At 41.1% G+C, this 20515-nt stretch overlaps 1 protein-coding gene across 12 annotated transcripts in view; it reads left to right on the top strand.

Moving 5' to 3' along the window:
- Positions 1-20515, top strand: part of arvcfb (ARVCF delta catenin family member b) — a 261628-nt gene that overhangs the window by 154979 nt on the left and 86134 nt on the right. For 9 of the 12 annotated variants that reach the window (XM_026186584.1, XM_026186589.1, XM_026186581.1 and 6 more), the window contains 2 exons: positions 11659-11817; positions 12558-12578. In XM_026186584.1, coding sequence (XP_026042369.1) covers positions 11659-11817; positions 12558-12578 — 180 coding nt within the window. Of the gene's footprint in view, positions 1-11658; positions 11818-12557; positions 12579-20515 lie in introns of those variants that run through there. The other 3 variants (XM_026186587.1, XM_026186586.1, XM_026186592.1) reach the window with 2 other exon arrangements.

Below are 20515 nucleotides of genomic sequence, written 5' to 3'. Positions count from 1 at the left end.
TCTTAGAGGGAAAGATCCACAGCCTCCCTCCCACAGTGTTTAAATTAAGACATGCACATCTAATTTCTGCTTTAGTGGGGGAGTGAGTGGGAAGTGTGTATACCTCATATATACCTTGCAGTAATTGTCTCTTTTGACATTAGATTCATTTTACAAGCTAATTATATTTAACTGGTAACACTTAAATATATTTAACACTTGAAATCTGATGTTTGCAATCCAGATAGCAACCCTGATCACTACAGTATTTTTGTTTTTTTACCGGTGTATTTCAAACCAGCAGAATTGAAGCAAATTGCAGACACTTCTGTAGATCTGTAATCATTCTTTGATCAAATAGTTCCCGATGTAAATAGTTAAGTTGCAGCTTTGGACTCTTTCATGTAAGATGAATATGTTAATATGAACTGTGTTGATTTGCAACGTCAAGGTTCAGACCTCTGCAGTTCTCACAAGAAAGCACCAAGCTCAACTCAAAGCAAAGTTTGGGAAATTGGAGATAAGGAGGGCAGATCAAGGGAAGCTTAGATCTACAAGTGTATGATGGGGTGGAGGTGGAGCTCGTGGCGGGGCTGGGAAGTGCTGGGAGTGTACAGCAGAGGTGGCAGCAGCAGCAGGAATCTCATCAGCTCTCAGGCATCACAGACTAGAGCTAGCATTGTGCTGGATTATGCTTGCTTTAGGATGCACATGCTGGCAGCTGTGTACACAAAGGACGAGTACTTGTTCTTGTAGTGTTTCCTAGTCTGTTTGGAGGACACGCGTAGTTGCTGTCCTTGCAGCGTGGTCAAAGGGGGGGAAACAGTGTGTGAAGTAAAGTGATGGCTGAGTATCATCAATATGACATCAATAAACTGAATGCACAACTTTCACTGCACACCTTGAGCAACGTCTTCAGAAAAGACTAAATCCAGGTGAAGTTTCCTTGTTGTGATTCTGTCCTGATTGAAGGAGAGCCTCTTATCTTGGTTCACTCCCTCATTTTACTCTATCTCTCCGTCCTTAGACAGCACTGAGCAGCTTATTGAACACAGATGATGAATGGGTGCGGATTGATGGCAGATAGCAGGCTGCTGCTAATTGACACCGTTGTATCGCTTAATCTCCCGCCTTAGCATTCCTACTTCTCCTTTTCTTTCCTTTTTTAGCACAGCAATCCATTATGGTTTAGATTAGTTGCTTTTTAGGTGTTGTGTGTCCCTGTGTAATCTATTGTAAAGAAATATTCTTCAGAGGCTGCTCAAGGGCTCTTGGTTATTTTATTTTACTTTTTTGGAGCATTGATTTTTTGTGGACATTGTCGAGATATGGAGACCTTAAGGTTTGTTCTCTGCCCGATCTACATAAAGGTTTAATGTGTAAAAAATGTCAAACATTTTTATTTAGCTAAAGATAATCTAAAATGTACATTACAGTAGAAGCACACTCTAAGCACTTCTGATGGAGTTAGCCGGTGTTATAGTCTTTTTGGTCTCTGTACTGCTTGGAAAGATGAGGTTTCATTATTCACCAAGTCCTCAGCCACGCTGGACTGAGTAAAGTGCAGGTTGTACAAATCCTTGGGCCCTCTTGTGCGCCGAATCCCTGTCCGTTTGATGCTTCAGCTTCTCTGCTACCATCGGCTGAACAGAAGTGACTTAACTAGCAAATCTCTTGCAAGCTCTTTTCTCCTCATCAGAGGAGGTTCGAGCTTTTGGCAAGGCTATATTTTAGGCAAGAAGACAAAACACCTTTATTTTTTTGCCTTCTTTTCTTGGGCACAGGAACTCCAGGGCGTGCTGTACTTCTCTGGCTAAATCCAGTCCTTAACAGACAGGCTTTGCTGGGTTTATGAAAGGGTGTGTTTTGTTTTCTCTATGAGGCACTCTTAATTTCTTTATCTTTATTTTTCAGGTTTGACTCTTGCTGACACACACATACACACCAGCATAGTTGTACTAGTGGGAACGTTTTCATAATGATACCCTGCTCCAGGGACTTTTATTCGAGCTTAAAGTGTCGTCTTCCTTTGTTACTTCTCATGCTGCATTTTGGGATCATTCGATTTAGTAGCTCTCCTGTTTAACGTCGGACGTTCTACTCACCCAGTACACAACCTCAAACGTCTTCCTCCTTCCTTATCACATTTTTCCTCATAACCCTCTGACACTTTATCATTCCCCTCTCGCCAGTCAACCATTAGCTTAACTGTGCTCTACTTCACCCTTCCTTGGCTGAAGGGTAGGGCTGGGCGATATGGCCTGAAATCCATATCGCGATATAATTTGAAACATGTGCGTTAACGATATATATCGCGGTATATTCTTTTCTTCTGTATAACGTATTTTCCACACTATAAGGCGCACTTAAAATCCTTTAATTTTCTCAAAAATCTAGAGTGTGCCTTATGTATGAATTCTGGTCCCAGGTCCCAAAGTCAAACGAACACTAAGAGTTAAAAACAGTCTAAATTCTTTCATCTTTAATAAAATCATCAGCGTTGCTGCTTTACCAGGTGTAACAATTAAGTTTAACATCCATGCATCCATGAAAACAGAAGGTTTTTTTTGGGGTTTTTTTGGTTTTGTTTTTTGCCTGTCCCGTTTGGCTCTTTTGCCATCAGAATTGTTGTCTAAAGGCAAAGAAAGATGCCCAACGGATTTACTTTACCAAATTGACCATCCCAGCCTTGCCGTAATGGTCCATTTGATTCACCTTTTATTGTTTATTTTATTTTCACTTGCTGAATACGGGACAGACTTGACTGGGGGAAAGAAGGGGAGAAAGAAAGAGGGAAAGAAAAACAGCTGAGAAGAGGGACGGGGGAGAAGGGCAAAAGACAAAAACCAACAGAATGAGCAGAAAAAAAAAGAAAAAGAAATAAAAAAATGCATATATCGATCACCTGGATCACCTGCTGAGAAAGAAAAAAGAAAACAAGCAGAAGAGAACAAGAGTAATAGAATAAACAACATCACAATGATATATGGGAATATGACAGTAAATACTAAATATTACCATTTACCATTTACTAAATATTAAACATTATTGTGCAGCACATAAGATCAACAGAACACAGTGTGCTTTGAGGTAGGAGCCAAAAAGGGTGTAGTTTGTGGGTGTGATCACCCGTGTGTACACCTGTGAGCATGGACGCGCTTGTTTTTTTTTTTTTAAAAGGTTCCTTCATGTAATGATCTGCTAGAGGGTGTGGGGGGGGCCACAGCCCCGTCCTCCAGGGCATGAAGCAGGTATGGAGGAGATCAAAACTCCAGACATCCAGAGGCCCCCAGAACATAAGAGACCAAGGACCAACAGAGGGGCAGCCGCGCCACTGTCCCAGAAAGAGCTGAGGAGAGTCCCAGATGAGGGCTCACTCAGCAGCCGCGGAGCAGAAGCCAGGGGGAGTTGCAGTGACGCGCCCGTGAGCTCCGCCGGCAGCCAGCCGTGCCTGAGTGACCGAGCCCCAGGCCGAGAGGCCGGGGGCACCCCACCTCCGAAGTGGCCCGAGCGAGCCCCAGGCTCCAGGCCTAGAGTGTGCCTTATGTATGAATTCTGGTCCCAGGTCCCAAAGTCAAACGAACACTAAGATTTAAAAACGGTCTAAATTCTTTCATCTTTAATAAAATCATCAGCGTTGCTGCTTTACCAGGTGTAACAATTAAGTTTAACATCCATGTATCCATGAAAACATAAGTTATTACATTTAACTGAGTTAGAAGTTAACAGGAAGTTAGCTCGCTAGTTTACACCTAAACATGACATACCATGCTCTGACTGAGAGATTTTTGTAACTAATTCAAACGTACAGCTCTGCTACCACTTCCAACATAAATGAAAACAGGAAACTAAACAGCAGTGACGTTTGCAGGGTTACTGAAGTTGGACTACCTGGTATATAATGTTGTGCTACATGAATGCTAGCGACACAGCTATGTTAGCATAACATTAGCACAGTGAAGCTGGAGGATGAACGCCAACTTTTTTTCCACTCGATAAAAGTTAACGTGAGGGATTCTGGTGGTCAGGGACAAATGCAGTCGCATAGCAGGATGCTATACACGGGCCAAACTTCAGTCAGGAGAACAACTGAGATTATTCATCCACAATACGAGGTTAGTTATTAATATACTGCAACAACATGGGACTGGAACAGCTGCGAGAGAATTCAACATTAATGAATCAATGTTACGGAAGTGGAGGAAGCGCAGTTTTTGGCTTTCCCCATATTTCAAAACTGCTTCATCTCTTTGCTATGACTGTCGCCCGGCATAATTTGCAGATGATAATGGTTGTAGCCGCTGCGATGCTTTCGACCAAAACAGGTGCAGCTTGATGACATCATCAACATGCGCTATCGCGATAGAGCGGTAAAGTCAAAATCTCTATCGTTGGCCGAATTTATATCGTTTCTATCGTATATCGTTTCTATCGCCCACCCCTACTGAAGGGTATGCTTTCCTGAGGCTCCTTGACTTGGAATCAGCCTCACCTTTCCCCGGGGCCCTCAGAAAGCCTGACTGTGGCCAGACAGCTTTTAATAATTTATTTAGGGGCAGTAATGTCGAGTTCGACGCCACGTTTTAATTTATTGCATGCTGAGTGCGGGAGAAGTGAGCGAGCAACCTTGCATTAAGCTTGGATCAAGAAGCCAGTTTGTCAGCGAGCCCCTAAGGATCCCCCCGCGCTCTCCTTTCTGTCCAGTGCTCTAACAGTGTTTAAACAACTGCAGGATGGTGCTGCTTTTATTACATATTCCTGCTGTGACAGCACCTACTGTGGGTTCATCCATTGAGCCTTCAAAGAGCTAAACATCATAGGAATGCAGTTAACTTGTCCAGATTAACAGGGAGATGAAGCGGTGGAACAGGGGTAACTTCCATACAGTACTCTTGTCCTCAAAAGATAAATCAAAACCATTCATGCTGCGCCCATAGGTTTCTGTCTTTGATGATCTTAACTGAATGACTAATTAAGTGCTGTCTTTATTTTATGAATATATAATATTATTTTCTTTATGGAGTGTTAATAAAGAGACCAATGAGCTAAGGACAGATATCTTTTATCAGAAGTGGAAGCCAGTGACTGGCACAGGATCCACAAAAGGCTGTGCACGTTCCACTGGACCTTGAATCTTCAGCAAATGATGCAGTTCTGCAAACAAAGCTTTATTTTATTACTACTGGAAGACATTGCATATTTTAAATGAGTTGTGTACACACTTGGAGAGTCTTCAAATAACTTATTTTCCATTCTGTTTTTAGCGCTGGGCACTGAGTCAGGAGGGTAATTTGCATATATAATTAAACAGAACAAGGATGCAACTAATCAGTACTGACCTTTTTCAGAATGCCATTAGAACACTGTTCCCAGCAAAGCTGAACTTTATAGCCTGCGGTCAGTTGTTTAAAAAAATGTCTTTTCTTCAGCTCACAATGATTTTGTGTAAATAAATGTGTCTCTTTCTATGCAGCTGATAGCCTTCCCAGTCATTAACCCCAATAATGGGGCTTGGGAACCATTTTCCAAGTGTAATGATCTAACTCGGCTCAGTTCAGAGTGCTAATTGACTCTAAGTTACTGAATAGAGTGGGGCAGGTAAATGAAGGAAGCAGTTTTTATTTTTAGTGAGCTGCTGAAGGAGGTGATGTGTACCGAGACTGAGAGCCCAGGTCTTTTTTCCCATCAGGGACCTGGAGGCTGGAGGGTTGCAGAATTAGGGGAGAGGATCCTAGACGTAAAAAGTGCAAACTTTTTGACTGATCAGCAAGAGGGAGGAGCAGATCGATGAAGGGCGTGTGGGGCTTTGAAGCCTGAGAGAACTTGTCCAATCAATGGAGTGTTTGCTTATTAGTGTCTTCAAAGATGTGAAGAAAACAAGCTGTATTCCTCCACAAAGTGTCACTTAGTCTTTCAACAAAAGACAACAGGGAATAACACAAAAACTTTTCCTCTTGCTCGCCTGTTGGCCTTCGCTTCATTACTCCTGTGAGCTTTGTGTAATTGGGCAGACAGAAATAGTCATCATTACAGCATGTGAATGAATTTGCAAATAGATTACAAGAACTTGGAAGGATGTCACTGTTGGAGATTATTTAAATTTGTCTTTAAGAGAAAGACTGAGGGGTTCAAAAAAAGTGAGAAATATTTTCTGAATGGAAATATTTGCATTTTTTTTTAATGTATTTATTTATTTATTTTTTACAGAATTTGTAAATACATTTCATCAGGGTCAAAGAGAACAGGAAGTGCACACATTATTGTGGCATTTCTAACACCCTGAACAAAGTCCTTATGACCAGTACAAGCAGACTTCCTTTTTCCTCCGACATAAGAAACACTCTTTCTCCCACTACACCGTCCAACTGCAAGCCTTTCCCTCTCCGCCCTCTCTATTACTTTCGATTTCCTCTCCCTCTCTTGGCTCCGTGCTGTTTTGGTTATCAGTGATTGCTTCAAATGCCTCCCTTTCCCTCTCCACCCTGAGAGCTGTAATTTTGTCACACTCCAGCGCAGCAGCGGGCCATGACAGGGCGTTGCACCTCCGACCGTTGACTTTGTATCATTTTCCATCAGCAGGAAATGCAGCACCTGACCTTGTTTCTTTGAACAAGGTCAGGTGGGTTATGCGGAACCCCATATTCACTGTCACCTGTAGCCTATAGACATGTTTTTTTTTCTTTTTGAAATCCACGGCCTTTCAATGAAATATGAATAAAAATGGTCCTTCTGATTTTTCTTGCCTTGAAAGAAGCTTTAACTTTAAGTATCAAGAGGTGAGGAGCTTGTTGCCTATCCTGCATTGCAGTGTTGTTATCCTAATATCAATGCTAAGTTATTAAACCTCCACGCTTTGTTAACTCTTGTTCTTACAACCAGTGCACTATAGCTGGTGCATGGTATCATAAGCATATGGTTTTTGAGCTGCCTGTCTTTTTTTATATTCTGCTCCATGGAGCCAGACTTTTATTAAAGTTTTCAGAGTGGTCTTGACCAATATTTCCTCAGGCTTTCTGAAGGTTTTTAACGTTTTCCTTTGGCTTCTTTTTTCACTAATTTTCAGTCTTGTTCTTGTTCTTGTACCTGACCGTTTTCAGAGGATTTGTTTGTTTGTCAAGCCAATTAACACTGATCAGTGAATCATTCAAGCATCATCATTCTGCCTAACTCAAGCGATGACTCAGTATTGTGTCTACGCATAACAGACAACTTGGCAAAGAACACCAAATTGTGTCTTTAAGCACTTTGTTACTAGCAGCCTGTTGCAAAAACAGATCATTTGATCATAGTTGAATCTACGAAAATGCCAAAGATAACACAGTTAGACAGGAATAAAATTATATTTTTGTACCAACAAGGTGATTCCCAAAGAGCTGTTATTTCTCAGCATGGTGTACAGGACTAAAGGGAAGTGGCAGCAAAATGAACAGCAGCATATTATGTGAACTCTCAGCAAAGGTCTATCGTTTCCCCTTTTTTCCTGTCTAGAACATCACGTTTATTTAAAGACCTATGGGAAAATAAAGAGCAAAGATAGTAAAGACCACAGAAAAGGAAAGAAATGGAGAAAGAAGTAAAGATAACGCACATGCCACAATGGTGTTCGCTGTTAACTGACTTTGGGACGCAGTCCTGAAGAAACAACTTATGTTAGGACAATAACGTGGAAACCCAACTGAGTCCTTGAAGAACTTTATTAAGACCAAACTTTTGCTCTCAGACATCGACCTGGGGATACAAGACTGCTGCAAGATTTTTCTTTTGACCATGGCTACCCAAAGTTATCCAAAAAAGAAGGGAATATGCTCCACTGCGTAAACTGTGCAAGACACGAGCCCCAGCAAGGTTTCGGGTCTATGTTGACAGCCCCATTACATATAACAGAGGAACAACAAAGGAGGATTAAAGGCCAAAAATTAAGGGCCATTCGTGAGTAAACAACTTATGGAAAAGTTACGGAGTAGAGACACAAGTAACTGTTTATCAGGACAATTTAGAATCAGAAATGCCGCTCTCCAAATCACTAGGTCACACTTGGGAAGACATTTTGATAATAAATGTGGTTTAATCTAAGTATAATATGGCGCAACTTGAGAGTAGGGAAGCACACACGCAGAACCAGAGAGGATCTCTGTGCTCCCAGGAGGGGCCCTTCATTTGGAGGATTCCCTTCCCTGTTCAGAACTTCACTTTTGGAGTTTATACTATACATGTTTGCTTAGGGGAATATGACATAATTCCAGGAATATAATATAGTAAAATTAAATGTTAAAGCCCTGCAAAGCCCAATCAAAAGGAAAAGAATTGCAACCAAGATGAAAATGGAAAATGAAGTCATAATATTCTGGTAAGGGATGCGTATAAATAATATGGAACATTAAACAGTTAAACAACTGGTTTTTAGACATACATATTACTCATCATACAAACCAGGACATGCAAGAGGTGTCGCAATATTAATCTCTAATAAAAAAAACCTTTCAACTAATTAGACAAAGAGGGGCTTTATATCCTAGTAACTGGACTCATTGACCATAAGCCATGTTTACAGACCACTAGGTAATGACCAAATGCTAATTAAGAAAATATTTAACATGATTACTGAAGAGACCAGAGGTACCCTTATGTATGGCAGAGACTGCTGCAGCCCTCTCTTGACTCTACTAATACAACTAAAAGAATGAATCTGAAGACATGTACAGTGAAGAAGGGTTATAAGGTTCCCAAAACATTATCTGAGATCTATGATATAAATGATTTACTGATTATAAGGAAGGTATACATAGATGGAATTTGTTATGCAAGTCAAGTGGTAGTAGAGTTGACATAAACAACTCGGTCAGTCCTGGTTGAAACACCAATGAAACTATTTAATATGTGGAGCAGAATGCTCTCAGGATTCATATGGAAGCCCAGAGTGAGATGCACAACACTACAGCTTCCTGCAAAGTCATTTTAAAGCTGCAGAATTGAGATATTTAATCTACTGGTGCAACCCTTCCTACAAAGCAAAATAGTAAGGTGGACATGACTCAAATAGATTTACCATTTCAAACAATAATCGGAGACAGAAAATCACATTTAGAACTGAAAGAAAACTGTGGGACAAGAACACCCCTAAATATCTGGTTTGGTTATATGAATAACAAAAATTAGGAAATCCGATGAAACAGCTACGGTGGGTAGCATATGATAAAGAATTTGCTCCAGCCCAGCAAGATAATCGCTTTAAACGATGGTCAGCCAGAGGTGTTTGGACATCAGATGCAGGGGAAATGCACAGTTTTGAAAGACTTAAGGGCAAACATGATTGGAAAGGCAAGACTACTTCCGATATTGGGGGTTAGATCCTATTTTAACAGTAACATGGAACCTAGGGATGAAAGTAATACTGGCCTAATCATCCTAATAACTGATACGTACAAATCTAAGATTACACAACTGAATAGATCTAGTTCAGGTCACGGGAGGGAATTTGCATTGGAAAAATATGATTCGATTTTTCTTACTACTCAGAAACTAAAATGAAAGCAGAAGGTCGTTGTTGGAGACAGTGTGGAGAACTGGTAGCTGATCACTTTCACATCTTCTGGGGTTGCCCAGCTATTCAACCATATTGGAGTGAAATTGTAGAAGTAATTACCCAGGGAGCTGGTAAGAAAGCAGTTACCAGGAAATGGCTAATGAAAGAACTCCCAGTACAGACAGAATGGAAAGAAAAAGTACAGGAAATATATAAAATGGAGAATTCACTTTTTCTGAGTGTAGAATGGATCAGTTCAGTAAATACAGGAGGTAATGGGAAAGCTATATTGTAGTTAATATGTGGAATAAGGTATTTTGACAGAAAACCTGAAGTAGATATGTATTTGCTTGTTGTTAAACCCTTTTATTGTCAATGAATGATGTAATGATGCCTTGCAAAGCTCCTTTTCATCTGATCCATCTACTGTTCACTGAAGCCTCATCTGAAACTCAGTTAAAGGGAAACAGGAAGTAAAGACCGAGGTACATCAAATTATATAATAACTAGACTGAAAATTAGTGGCATCAGGTATTTTGTAGTGTTAAATCCAAATTTGAAATTTCTGATTCAAATCAATGTCACTATGAATTGGGGAGATCAGGAGAGAGGTTTAACAGTGGTGTCTTTAGCCATTAATAAAACATGGTAGAGGCTCTGTCGTGGTTTCATGCTGTAGTTCTGTGAGTGGCTGTGGGGATCCTGTCAGAAGTGATGGAAATATGAATGTAGAAAAGTACCATCAGATTTTAAATCGTCATTGGCCTCCTCAGAGCCCAGACCTCAGCATTGATGAAGCAGTGTGAGATTATCTTGACCGGGATCAGAGCTCAAGGTAGAAACAAGAAGCCTAGAGAAATATTCCTGAAGACTACTTAAAGAAATGATAAGAAAGCGTGTCTAAAAGAGTTCAATCTGTGTTGAAGAGCAAAGCTGGTCACTCCAAATATTGATTTTAAACCTGTTAGAACTGTATTAACTCTGCTTTTTCTTTTTCTTTTTCTTTTTTACTGTATTTCAATTTAAGTTTTCCACATTTGAAGAAATTGTTTCATCCATTTTCCTAGCAAAATATAAAGAACCAAGGAATGGCTCAAGGCTTTTGCAGAGCACTGTGACAGAGAGAGTTGGGAGAGAGGGAAAGAGTTGTCAACAGTTTTTCAGTCAAATGAAGACACCTGGCCACAGTTTAAGTCACAAACTTACCTGCCACAAGCAAGACGTGTGGAATACCTCCAATCTGATGACAAGTTGTTGTTATCTTCCTCCGTGCTATGTTAGGTTTTGTTCTAACAATCACTGCGCTGCTGCTGACACGTGGTATAGTAAACACAGAGCAAGACCGAATCCAATCGATTGGCCTATTGTCATCGATGTCCAGTCTAGCTTTCTGAGTCACTGTCCAACCACTATCCAATTCAATTACTGAATCAGTGCATGTCTGATGTTCCCTATCCTAAATCTGCTGCTGTTACAGTGACAATAACGTGAACATTTCAAATTCAGCTACGTCCTTTTTTGAGTGAACCAGTTGTGCATTTGTGTTTTTAAACTGCTTTTTTAAATCTTTGACAGTGTATGTACATTTCCATGACCTATACACAAGCAGGGACAGACTGAATACGTTTGACACACTGAGTCACTGTCGTTGTGAAAACGGCAGTATGTTATTTTTAATTATATCCATACAATACAGTTACATTTTCATATTTCAGTTATTTTCATGAATATTTTCTGCAGCCCTTTTTTTCATACCGCATCGTGTTTGGAAATCGTAAACACTTATTCATATCCGTGTATTTTAAAGCGGTTATTTTCTACACATTATTATTCACGCCATGCGCTTCACACTTTCCATCTACTTGATGTTCGAGTGTTGCATTGCAAATTGCAGGTGGCATTATATTTAATACACTTCATTTGCAATGTTCTTATTTATGCTCTGCTTCTCTCTGCTGGATTCTAATGTCATTTGTTGCTGCTGTGGCCCAATTAAAGTTTCATCTTGTCGTATGTCTAATGGATGATTACCTGGATGCTGTTCTGTTTTTCTCCACTCTATCTTAACAGCTTTTTTTATTTAATTTTTTTTTAAATCTGTCGGTTATTTCAGTTCAGTTTTTCTCAGATTCTCTTTTTTACTTCTCTCTGCACAGGAGCAGAGCCCCAGTAACGCCACATCCCTGGCCATGATGCAAGAGCCGCAGGAGGTGGTGGAGGAGACGGTCACCATTGAAGAAGACCCCGGCACCCCCACCTCCCACGTCTCAGTGGTCACCTCTGATGATGGAACCACACGGCGCACAGAAACCAAGGTAAGACGCAAAGCTGCACACACAGCATGGTCACAGTGCATAGGCAGTGGCTGATGCTGATCCTAAAAAAAAAAAAAACTAGTGACGACATGATTAAATAGAAAGGTCAGTTATACAGGGGGGCAAATTATTTGATACGCTGTTGAACTGGTGCATTTCTAGCATTTAAATGGAGCAAATTTCTGTTCATTTCTTTGCAAGTGACCAAACTTATAAATTCAGCAGGGGATCAAATCATTTTTGTCCCCCACAGATATATTAACTTAAAGGAGTGATCCAGTTAAAATTTGAAACTTTAAAATGTTTTTTAAAATAAAGCTATGACCTGTGCATAACACTGGTAAGCCATACTTTTTCTGCGTACTATCACACGAGTAGGACTCTTCAAAGCAGCGGCATTGTTTTGGCACATTGATCCCAATAACCTCATAGTAGCAAAACTCCCCAAAGTCCCTTTGATCCATTTCAGTATTGCTCAAATTATGCTTATGGATTACTGCTTGGTACCGTATCTCCACTCCCAGACTTCCATTCTTAAGAACTATAAATCCCATAATCCTACAGCCCAAAGTGGTTTCATCTCCTTCTCATGGCTTTATTTTCTTCATTTTCTTTCTTTTATTTGTTATTGTTATTATTATTATTATGAGCAAATTCCCCTGATGTTCTATCAGTTTTGTGCTCCTCAAAAGCTCCTTTGTTGATTCGTCCTTTACTGTGTTCTTTTGTTTTTCTGTAAGGGTATATCAGCTAACGTGAAGGTGAGTTGACTTTTGTACCAGTATAGCTTTTCCCATCACGCCACCATTATTTGTGTGCCCATACAGGCTATAGCAGCAGCGTGCAACACAACTCTGCATCATCACAAGCTAAAAGCAACCTCTCACTTAAGCCACTGCTTGCTGCTTCCACCTCGGTTGATCTGTCCCTAGCAATACTCTCTTTTGCATAGTTTTTCTCTGTCTTTGTTTTATGTAGTGTCTCAGTATTCCTTGGTGGAATCATAAATTATAAGAAAGTCTATAATTTATAACTTTGATATACAGCTGCAAGCAAAAGCTTGACAGTCTGTGGCCTTAGCAGTAAATATGGAGGCGACATTAGAATCAGACTCTTTGAATCAGTGAGTTTGGAAAAAGGATCAATCAAAGTCGGACCTTCACAATAACGTCTGAGAAAGCAAATAATGGCACAAACACATCAGATTTGTGGGTCCTGCACAAAAACAGCAACTCATTATGCGTTCTCTCTAAAGAGTTTTGACTAATGCAGTCCATTTTCCTTAATAAATAAATCTCCAAGTCTAGTTTTTATCTATATCTAATTTTAGGACTTTTGTGAAAATCTAAAGACGTTTTAGGTGATATTTATAAAGAAACACAGTGAAGTGTTCACAAACATTTTCCTGAAACTGTACGCTTTAAATTATAAGGTTGGGGAATTTTAATATCAGTGAAATTGTTTTAGGTTTCTTGAAATCAAAGTAAATTTGGTGTTTGTTTAACATGTAAACCAGGACAAAATCATTTGCTACCTTGCTGAAGATCTCAGAGCTGTGAAACCTTTTCAGGCGGTATCGTTATTCTGCTAAAGCCTGAATTCATTGTTGTATTGGATTTGACCAAACAGCATCATCAGAATAATGCTGGGATTGAAAATTCAGTTTTTGCTTCTACATTTTAAGGCGTTCAGAGATAGGGTTGTATTGCAAGATCTTTGCGGGGGGATTCAGATATACGCCTTTGTGGCTACAGTCAGCTGCTGTAGCTGGAGGCTTCCAGAGCAGTGGTGAGGAGCTGTGTGGAGCTCTTACTCCTGTGACTGTGAAACTGTAATTAAAAAGCCTGGTCTAATCCCTCATCAGGGAGGACCCGTTGCCCTCCAGCCTGTTTACTGCTAGGGAATTGGCCACACAAACTCTCTCGCACGCTTTTATGCATTACAGCGCAAGACTTGTTAGGAGTAACACACACAAAACATCACACTAATCAAGGGCTTTGCTGCCGAGGACGGGGAAAGAACGAGGCTAGTTTTAAGGGCCTGCCACCCTGCTGAGAGGTGGGGTTGCCTGTTTTCTGGAAGTCACTTTGAAGGGGAATGTAGATTAAGCAGATTGCTCAGGGTGAACTTGTGGAAGGTTGTAGGTCTGTGGTGGTAAACAGATCCAGACCCAGTTGAGAATTTACAAAGAGAATTTTGTCCTGCTCGCTTTCCTTGTCTGTCTTTTTCCTCAACTCCTCTCCTGTCTTTGACTCCCTTTTCTGAAGTGTTCCTTTACCCTATCCCTCTTTCCATTTCTCCCAGCAAGTCAGTTGTATTTATGTGCATACGTGCTCTTTTAACCCAAAGGTTTGCCATGCTTTCTAATGCTAACACACTCCTTTCCCTTTATGGTTATCCCCCACCTGACTGTTTGAAGTTGAAGCACTGGAGCTTCTCCTACATTGCTGATTTGCAGGCAAAAAAGGAAAAAAGTTTGTTCAGTTGTAAATATTTTTCTTTTAATTCAGTATTCGGGAAAATTACTTGGTTGAATAATGGGAAAGGAAGAGAAAGGTGGGGGGTTTTTCCCCCCTGATTGTCCGTTGGGAAAAAATAAAAACAGATGGGACTTGTGTTGTAGAACTGTGTGGTTGTGCAAAGAGACCGGTAAATCTCAGGTGACAAATGGAGTTAATCTTGGAAATTTCTCATTTAAGGCTGCAAAACAGCACTGAATAACCTTTCATTGGCAGATTAACTGCTGGTTCTGTTTATGCGCTCAATCAGGTCAATTCAAAAGTGAACTGGCCCGGACCCTGAACGTGCGTATGAGTTAGAACACATATACATGCTCAATTAGATCCACATTCTACCTCCTGCCCTACAATGCCATGCTTTTTTTTTTTTGCTTTTTTCTTGGCTGCCTCCCAGCCCTCTTTTCCTGCTGGCAGACACTCTGAATAAAACACCGGTCATTTCAGTGCTAAAGTACAGTTGGACCAATAAAAGCAGCCTTCTTTCTCATTGGTCTGGATGTGAGCTAGTGTGTGTGTGTGGATGCAGACCACCAAACCAATAGCATTTTCATCGCCCATCATGCACTGGCAAGTCAAACTGAAGCAGCAACTGGTTATTATCTTCCAGAGGGGAAAAAAAGGCCTAATGGTGATTTAGTCATGTCTGGCTGTTATTAAAAAAAGAAATTGTCTTTGATGAAGATAGACTGCACACTCATCAAGCTAGGCAGTTACTAGAGCAGAGTAAGAACGCTTTTCTCTCAAGATGCAGACAACTGCTGTAGCCATGTGACATGGTTTATAAGTATGGCCGAGCCCGGCACATAATTAGCTTTGAAATCTGACAAGAGTCTTAATTTTCTTTATCCTCCTAAAAGTTGATGATACACTGCAACAGTGGTGTCAGATATATTGTGAACCCCTTTTTAAAACTGGCTTCAGTGGAATGATTGCTAACGAAGCAGCTAATCAAAGGAAAATTGCCACCTTGGGACGTTCTTGAAATCGACACAGTTGTCAATAGCTCCGTGTCTGACACCCACAGGAAAAATGATTTGACTGGTGCTTCGGATACAATGTATTCAAAATTGCTGAATGGGTTTCTCAAGTCTTTGTCTATTCTCACTGCAGGAGGCTAATGAGAGATAGCAGGCTAACTCTGCGTGGGGCTACAGAAGTTGAAGCTTCCTGACAAATGCTGGATTCAGAGGAATAATTAACAATCGAGACAAAACTGAATAATAACGTCTGAGTCACGATTTCAACAGGCCTAGTGTTAAAGCCCACTTTCCCCCAAACATTTTATGCGACCATAAAATGCATGGAAAAGCAGCATGTAGCCACTGTGACGTCATCAATCGTTTAGGGAAGTTCCCTGGTGCTGAGCCATTTAACGATTGCCACCTCGGTATTTTGAAACTAGAGACAACAAGCGAGAAACTGATCTGGCTGAGAAACTGAGGGACACCACACACTCGTATGCTCTAAAAGCCTGTTTTATCCTCCTCCTTGGCTCTAACTGGAACCATAGCTTACAGAATGAACATGATGTTGCGTTTATGAAGACTTGAAACTAGCCATTAAGACCATAACCTCAAATAAATCAAGTGAGAGGTTTCCCCCCCATAGGCTTCTACATCTGGACTTCTTTTTTAAAAACTGCTTTTAATAAGTTAGAGAGGTACGTTTAACCTGAAGTTTCAGTGTCACGAAAAGGTAACCTATGCTTAACACATTATGTTTGAATTCTGCTATAAGTGCCATACAGTGGGGCAAAAAAGTATTTAGTCAGCCACCGATTGTGCAAGTTCCCCCACCTAAAATGATGACAGAGGTCAGTAATTTGCACCAGAGGTACACTTCAACTGTGAGAGACAGAATGTGAAAAAAAAATCCATGAATCCACATGGTAGGATTTGTAAAGAGTTTATTCGTAAATCAGGGTGGAAAATAAGTATTTGGTCAATAACAAAAATACAACTCAATACTTTGTAACATAACCTTTGTTGGCAATAACAGAGGTCAAACGTTTACTATAGGTCTTTACCAGGTTTGCACACACAGTAGCTGGTATTTTGGCCCATTCCTCCATGCAGATCTTCTCGAGAGCAGTGATGTTTTGGGGCTGTCGCCGAGCAACACGGACTTTCAACTCCCGCCACAGATTTTCTATGGGGTTGAGGTCTGGAGACTGGCTAGGCCACTCCAGGACTTTCAAATGCTTCTTACAGAGCCACTCCTTTGTTGCCCGGGCGGTGTGTTTTGGATCATTGTCATGTTGGAAGACCCAGCCTCGTTTCATCTTCAAAGTTCTCACTGATGGAAGGAGGTTTTGGCTCAAAATCTCACGATACATGGCCCCATTCATTCTGTCCTTAACACGGATCAGTCGTCCTGTCCCCTTGGCAGAAAAACAGCCCCATAGCATGATGTTTCCACCCCCATGCTTCACAGTAGGTATGGTGTTCTTGGGATGCAACTCAGTATTCTTCTTCCTCCAAACACGACGAGTTGAGTTTATACCAAAAAGTTCTACTTTGGTTTCATCTGACCACATGACATTCTCCCAATCCTCTGCTGTATCATCCATGTGCTCTCTGGCAAACTTCAGACGGGCCTGGACATGCACTGGCTTCAGCAGCGGAACACGTCTGGCACTGCGGGATTTGATTCCCTGCCGTTGTAGTGTGTTACTGATGGTGACCTTTGTTACTTTGGTCCCAGCTCTCTGCAGGTCATTCACCAGGTCCCCCCGTGTGGTTCTGGGATCTTTGCTCACCGTTCTCATGATCATTTTGACCCCACGGGATGAGATCTTGCGTGGAGCCCCAGATCGAGGGAGATTATCAGTGGTCTTGTATGTCTTCCATTTTCTGATGATTGCTCCCACAGTTGATTTTTTTCACACCAAGCTGCTTGCCTATTGTAGATTCACTCTTCCCAGTCTGGTGCAGGTCTACAATACTTTTCCTGGTGTCCTTCCAAAGCTCTTTGGTCTTGGCCATGGCGGAGTTTGGAGTCTGACTGTTTGAGGCTGTGGACAGGTGTCTTTTATACAGATGATGAGTTCAAACAGGTGCCATTCATACAGGTAACGAGTGGGGGACAGAAAAGCTTCTTACAGAAGACGTTACAGGTCTGTGAGAGCCAGAGATTTTCCTTGTTTGAGGTGACCAAATACTTATTTGCCACCCTAATTTACGAATTAATTCTTTACAAATCGTACCATGTGAATTCATGGATTTTTTTTTCACATTCTGTCTCTCACAGTTGAAGTGTACCTCTGGTGCAAATTACTGACCTCTGTCATCATTTTAAGTGGGGGAACTTGCACAATCGGTGGCTGACTAAATACGTTTTTGCCCCACTGTATATGGAACCATGACGCACTTAAGATGAGGTTTTTTTATATATATACATATATCTGTTTTCTGTGTATTATTGTAGGGTCTTTACCTATATAGTATCCTATTAGAATCTTCCAGATTCCTGATCTGATTCCTGATCTGGCACCTCCACCACTCCTTTCCCCTTCCACATTTCTACCTCGTCCTTTTCCAGCTCATCTCAAGCCTCATGCACTAAACTGAAATCAGAGCTCTAACACACTAAAATAGGCATAAACACGCCTTTTCATTCTCAATTTTGTCCCAGTTACTGTCAGCAGATCAGAATTGCTACCCTCCCATCTTCGACAGTTACCAAGAGCCAGCTAAACAACAACAAGAACAGCTGGTTATAAGCTAACATTATGCTAATGTTTGACTCCAGCAATGATAGCTCCACCTCAAAGAAAGCTTCAGTCACTCAGGCCAACAGAAAAGTTGAAATCCTTAAAAATGTTGGTGTCGCTGTCATCCATCAGAAGTGAGCTTCATTGGCTCATCGACCTGTTTCAGCCTCCTTTCACAAAGCTTTACAGCCTCCTCCAGACTGAATAGCTGTGGATGCTCCACACCCGACATTATAACATGAACAGTCATCTGACGGATTTATTGCTAGGTGTTGATGTTATTAACATATAGTGTGTACAAAAAAATTTTTGATCCAAAAAATAGAAACACTCTGACCGGCCAGCTGTGGCCATTTTGGGTTTCAAACAGTTAAAAGAAAGAATATCACAGTCTCATGACGGAAAACACATAGTAGCTAAATATCTGAATTATGGGAAGAGCTTTACTCCTTCACAAATATTTGACCCCTCTTCTAAGGTCCCACTGGCACTGGAGGAGACTTCTCTTACACATCTGTGGTTTAGTGGTGATTCCAGCTCATTAAAATAGCAGTGTATCTGTTTATTAGATCATTTTGTTATTCCTAAGCTGTTTCTCTTTTGCACACCGTTGCTTGTTACACTCAGACTATGTGAATCAGAACTGTATGGATCAGTGTGTAATGAAACAAATTTTCCCACGAATCCCTTCAACTTCAGGTCACCAAAGTGGTGAAAACCATCACCCGTCGCACCTACCATCCATTGTTGGTATCTGACAACTTGTTAGTGGAGTCCAGGCCTGCCACACGCACCCCCACCCCGGTCACCAACTCGACCCCCACCCTATCTGAGACAGACCCAGTAAAGGACGCCGAACCTGTGTGATTTGTGTTGTTTCTTGCCTCCCCCCGCCTGCCTGAATTTTCCCAAGTTATAATAACAGTTTTAATTTTCCTCATTCTCTTTAAGAGAAGATGAAAACTAATCGAAGGTTTTGCAATCACAAGCTGCTCAAAAATCTGATCACTCCCTCAGTTTTGCCTCACTAGCCCATGGCCACCTTGTCAATTTAAGTGCCCGATAAAGTGAATGCCACAGAGGTTGTGAAATGTCTTGCAGTGCTGTAAAGTTGACAGTTTGCCGCCTGCTACTTTCCCCTCTGTTTTAACAGTTTGATAAACCGTCTAGGACTGTGTCTTAACTGCCTGTGGGTTTTTTTTGTTTGCTTTGTTTTTTTGTTAAACATTTTTCAGTACTGCTGTCACTTTCCAAGCATGTACAAACACAGAAATCTTGAGTATTGCTACATATTCATATATATTTGCAACCAATTTAGCAATTCTCTTTTGAGCCTGTTTACACCACTTGAGCATATTTCAGAGGCTCTTCTGAAACCCTGGTCCCTCGTCTACCCGTGCGTGACGGTTTAACGCCTTGTGAACTTGAGCGCACATCAAAGAGCGTTTGAAACCTATCCGATAGCTCCCTTTGCAGCCCTTGCAAATCGCCTAAAAAGCTGTGTTAGTACAAGGCAGCCGGGCGTGTCGAGGCTGGGAAGCTGTAGCATTCAACGTACCCTCGTCTCAGTTTCTGTCAGAATAAAATAGCACCAAATATTAACCAAATGTGATTAAAAAATACTAGAAATGTTTATTTATTTATTGTGCACATGTAGCCACCTCATGCACGGTATGACATTCAGCCTCTAGCTCTTGTTGGGTCACCGAAGCCCAGCAAGTAGCACCAGAGCAGTCTAGACTTGAGGTCCTGCTATGACCTGCCACAGTGAACAAGATGAAAGCAAGCTCATTATTGTGATTCTAAGGTCATGCACATCCTTTAGCTGATGTAACTCAAGCAAATGAGCTCTTTGGGTTTTTTTTTTTAACTATGCCACTCCACCTCAGCTTTGTGCAGTTAGAAACAAATGCAAACTATTCAGTAATTACTGTGCTTAAAACATGGAAATGAACCTTGACGTTCCTGAAATAGGCTGTCTTATGTAGCTCACAGTGAGAGTGTAACCAAGAAACAAGGCCAGTGAAAATTTCTATTTGTTTCAAGCAAGTTAATGAGGATGCCGTGTTTAACAACTGATATGTGGTTTATGCGTTTGCTCCTGGCGCCGTCCTTTGTGGTGCGGTTTAATGCTTCATTGTGGTTCCATGATATTATTACGTGCCTCTGCTCCTGATTAAAATCAGAATCATGGCATTGATGGGAAAATAAAGACGGCGTTTTCAGATTAACAGGGCCGGTACTGAAAATGAAGCCCATCGGAATCAGGAATGAGCAGGGTCTTTTTTTGTCTTTTTCCTTAGATTTTAAGTTTTTAAGGGAACAAAACTCTCTGCAACACCTTGTCAGGCACGACGTGAACTACATCAGACCTGCGCCCCTTGCAGATGACGGTTAATTTTCATCAGCTTCATTAATTTTAAAGATGAATTTATAGCCACGGACAAAATAGCCAATTATCAGCCAC

The sequence above is a fragment of the Astatotilapia calliptera genome, chromosome 12 (genome assembly GCF_900246225.1).
Source record: "Astatotilapia calliptera chromosome 12, fAstCal1.2, whole genome shotgun sequence".
Classification (NCBI taxonomy): Eukaryota; Metazoa; Chordata; class Actinopteri; order Cichliformes; family Cichlidae; genus Astatotilapia; species Astatotilapia calliptera.
The sequence above is the reverse complement of the archived record's forward strand: the minus strand, read 5'-3'. Positions and strand labels throughout refer to the sequence as shown.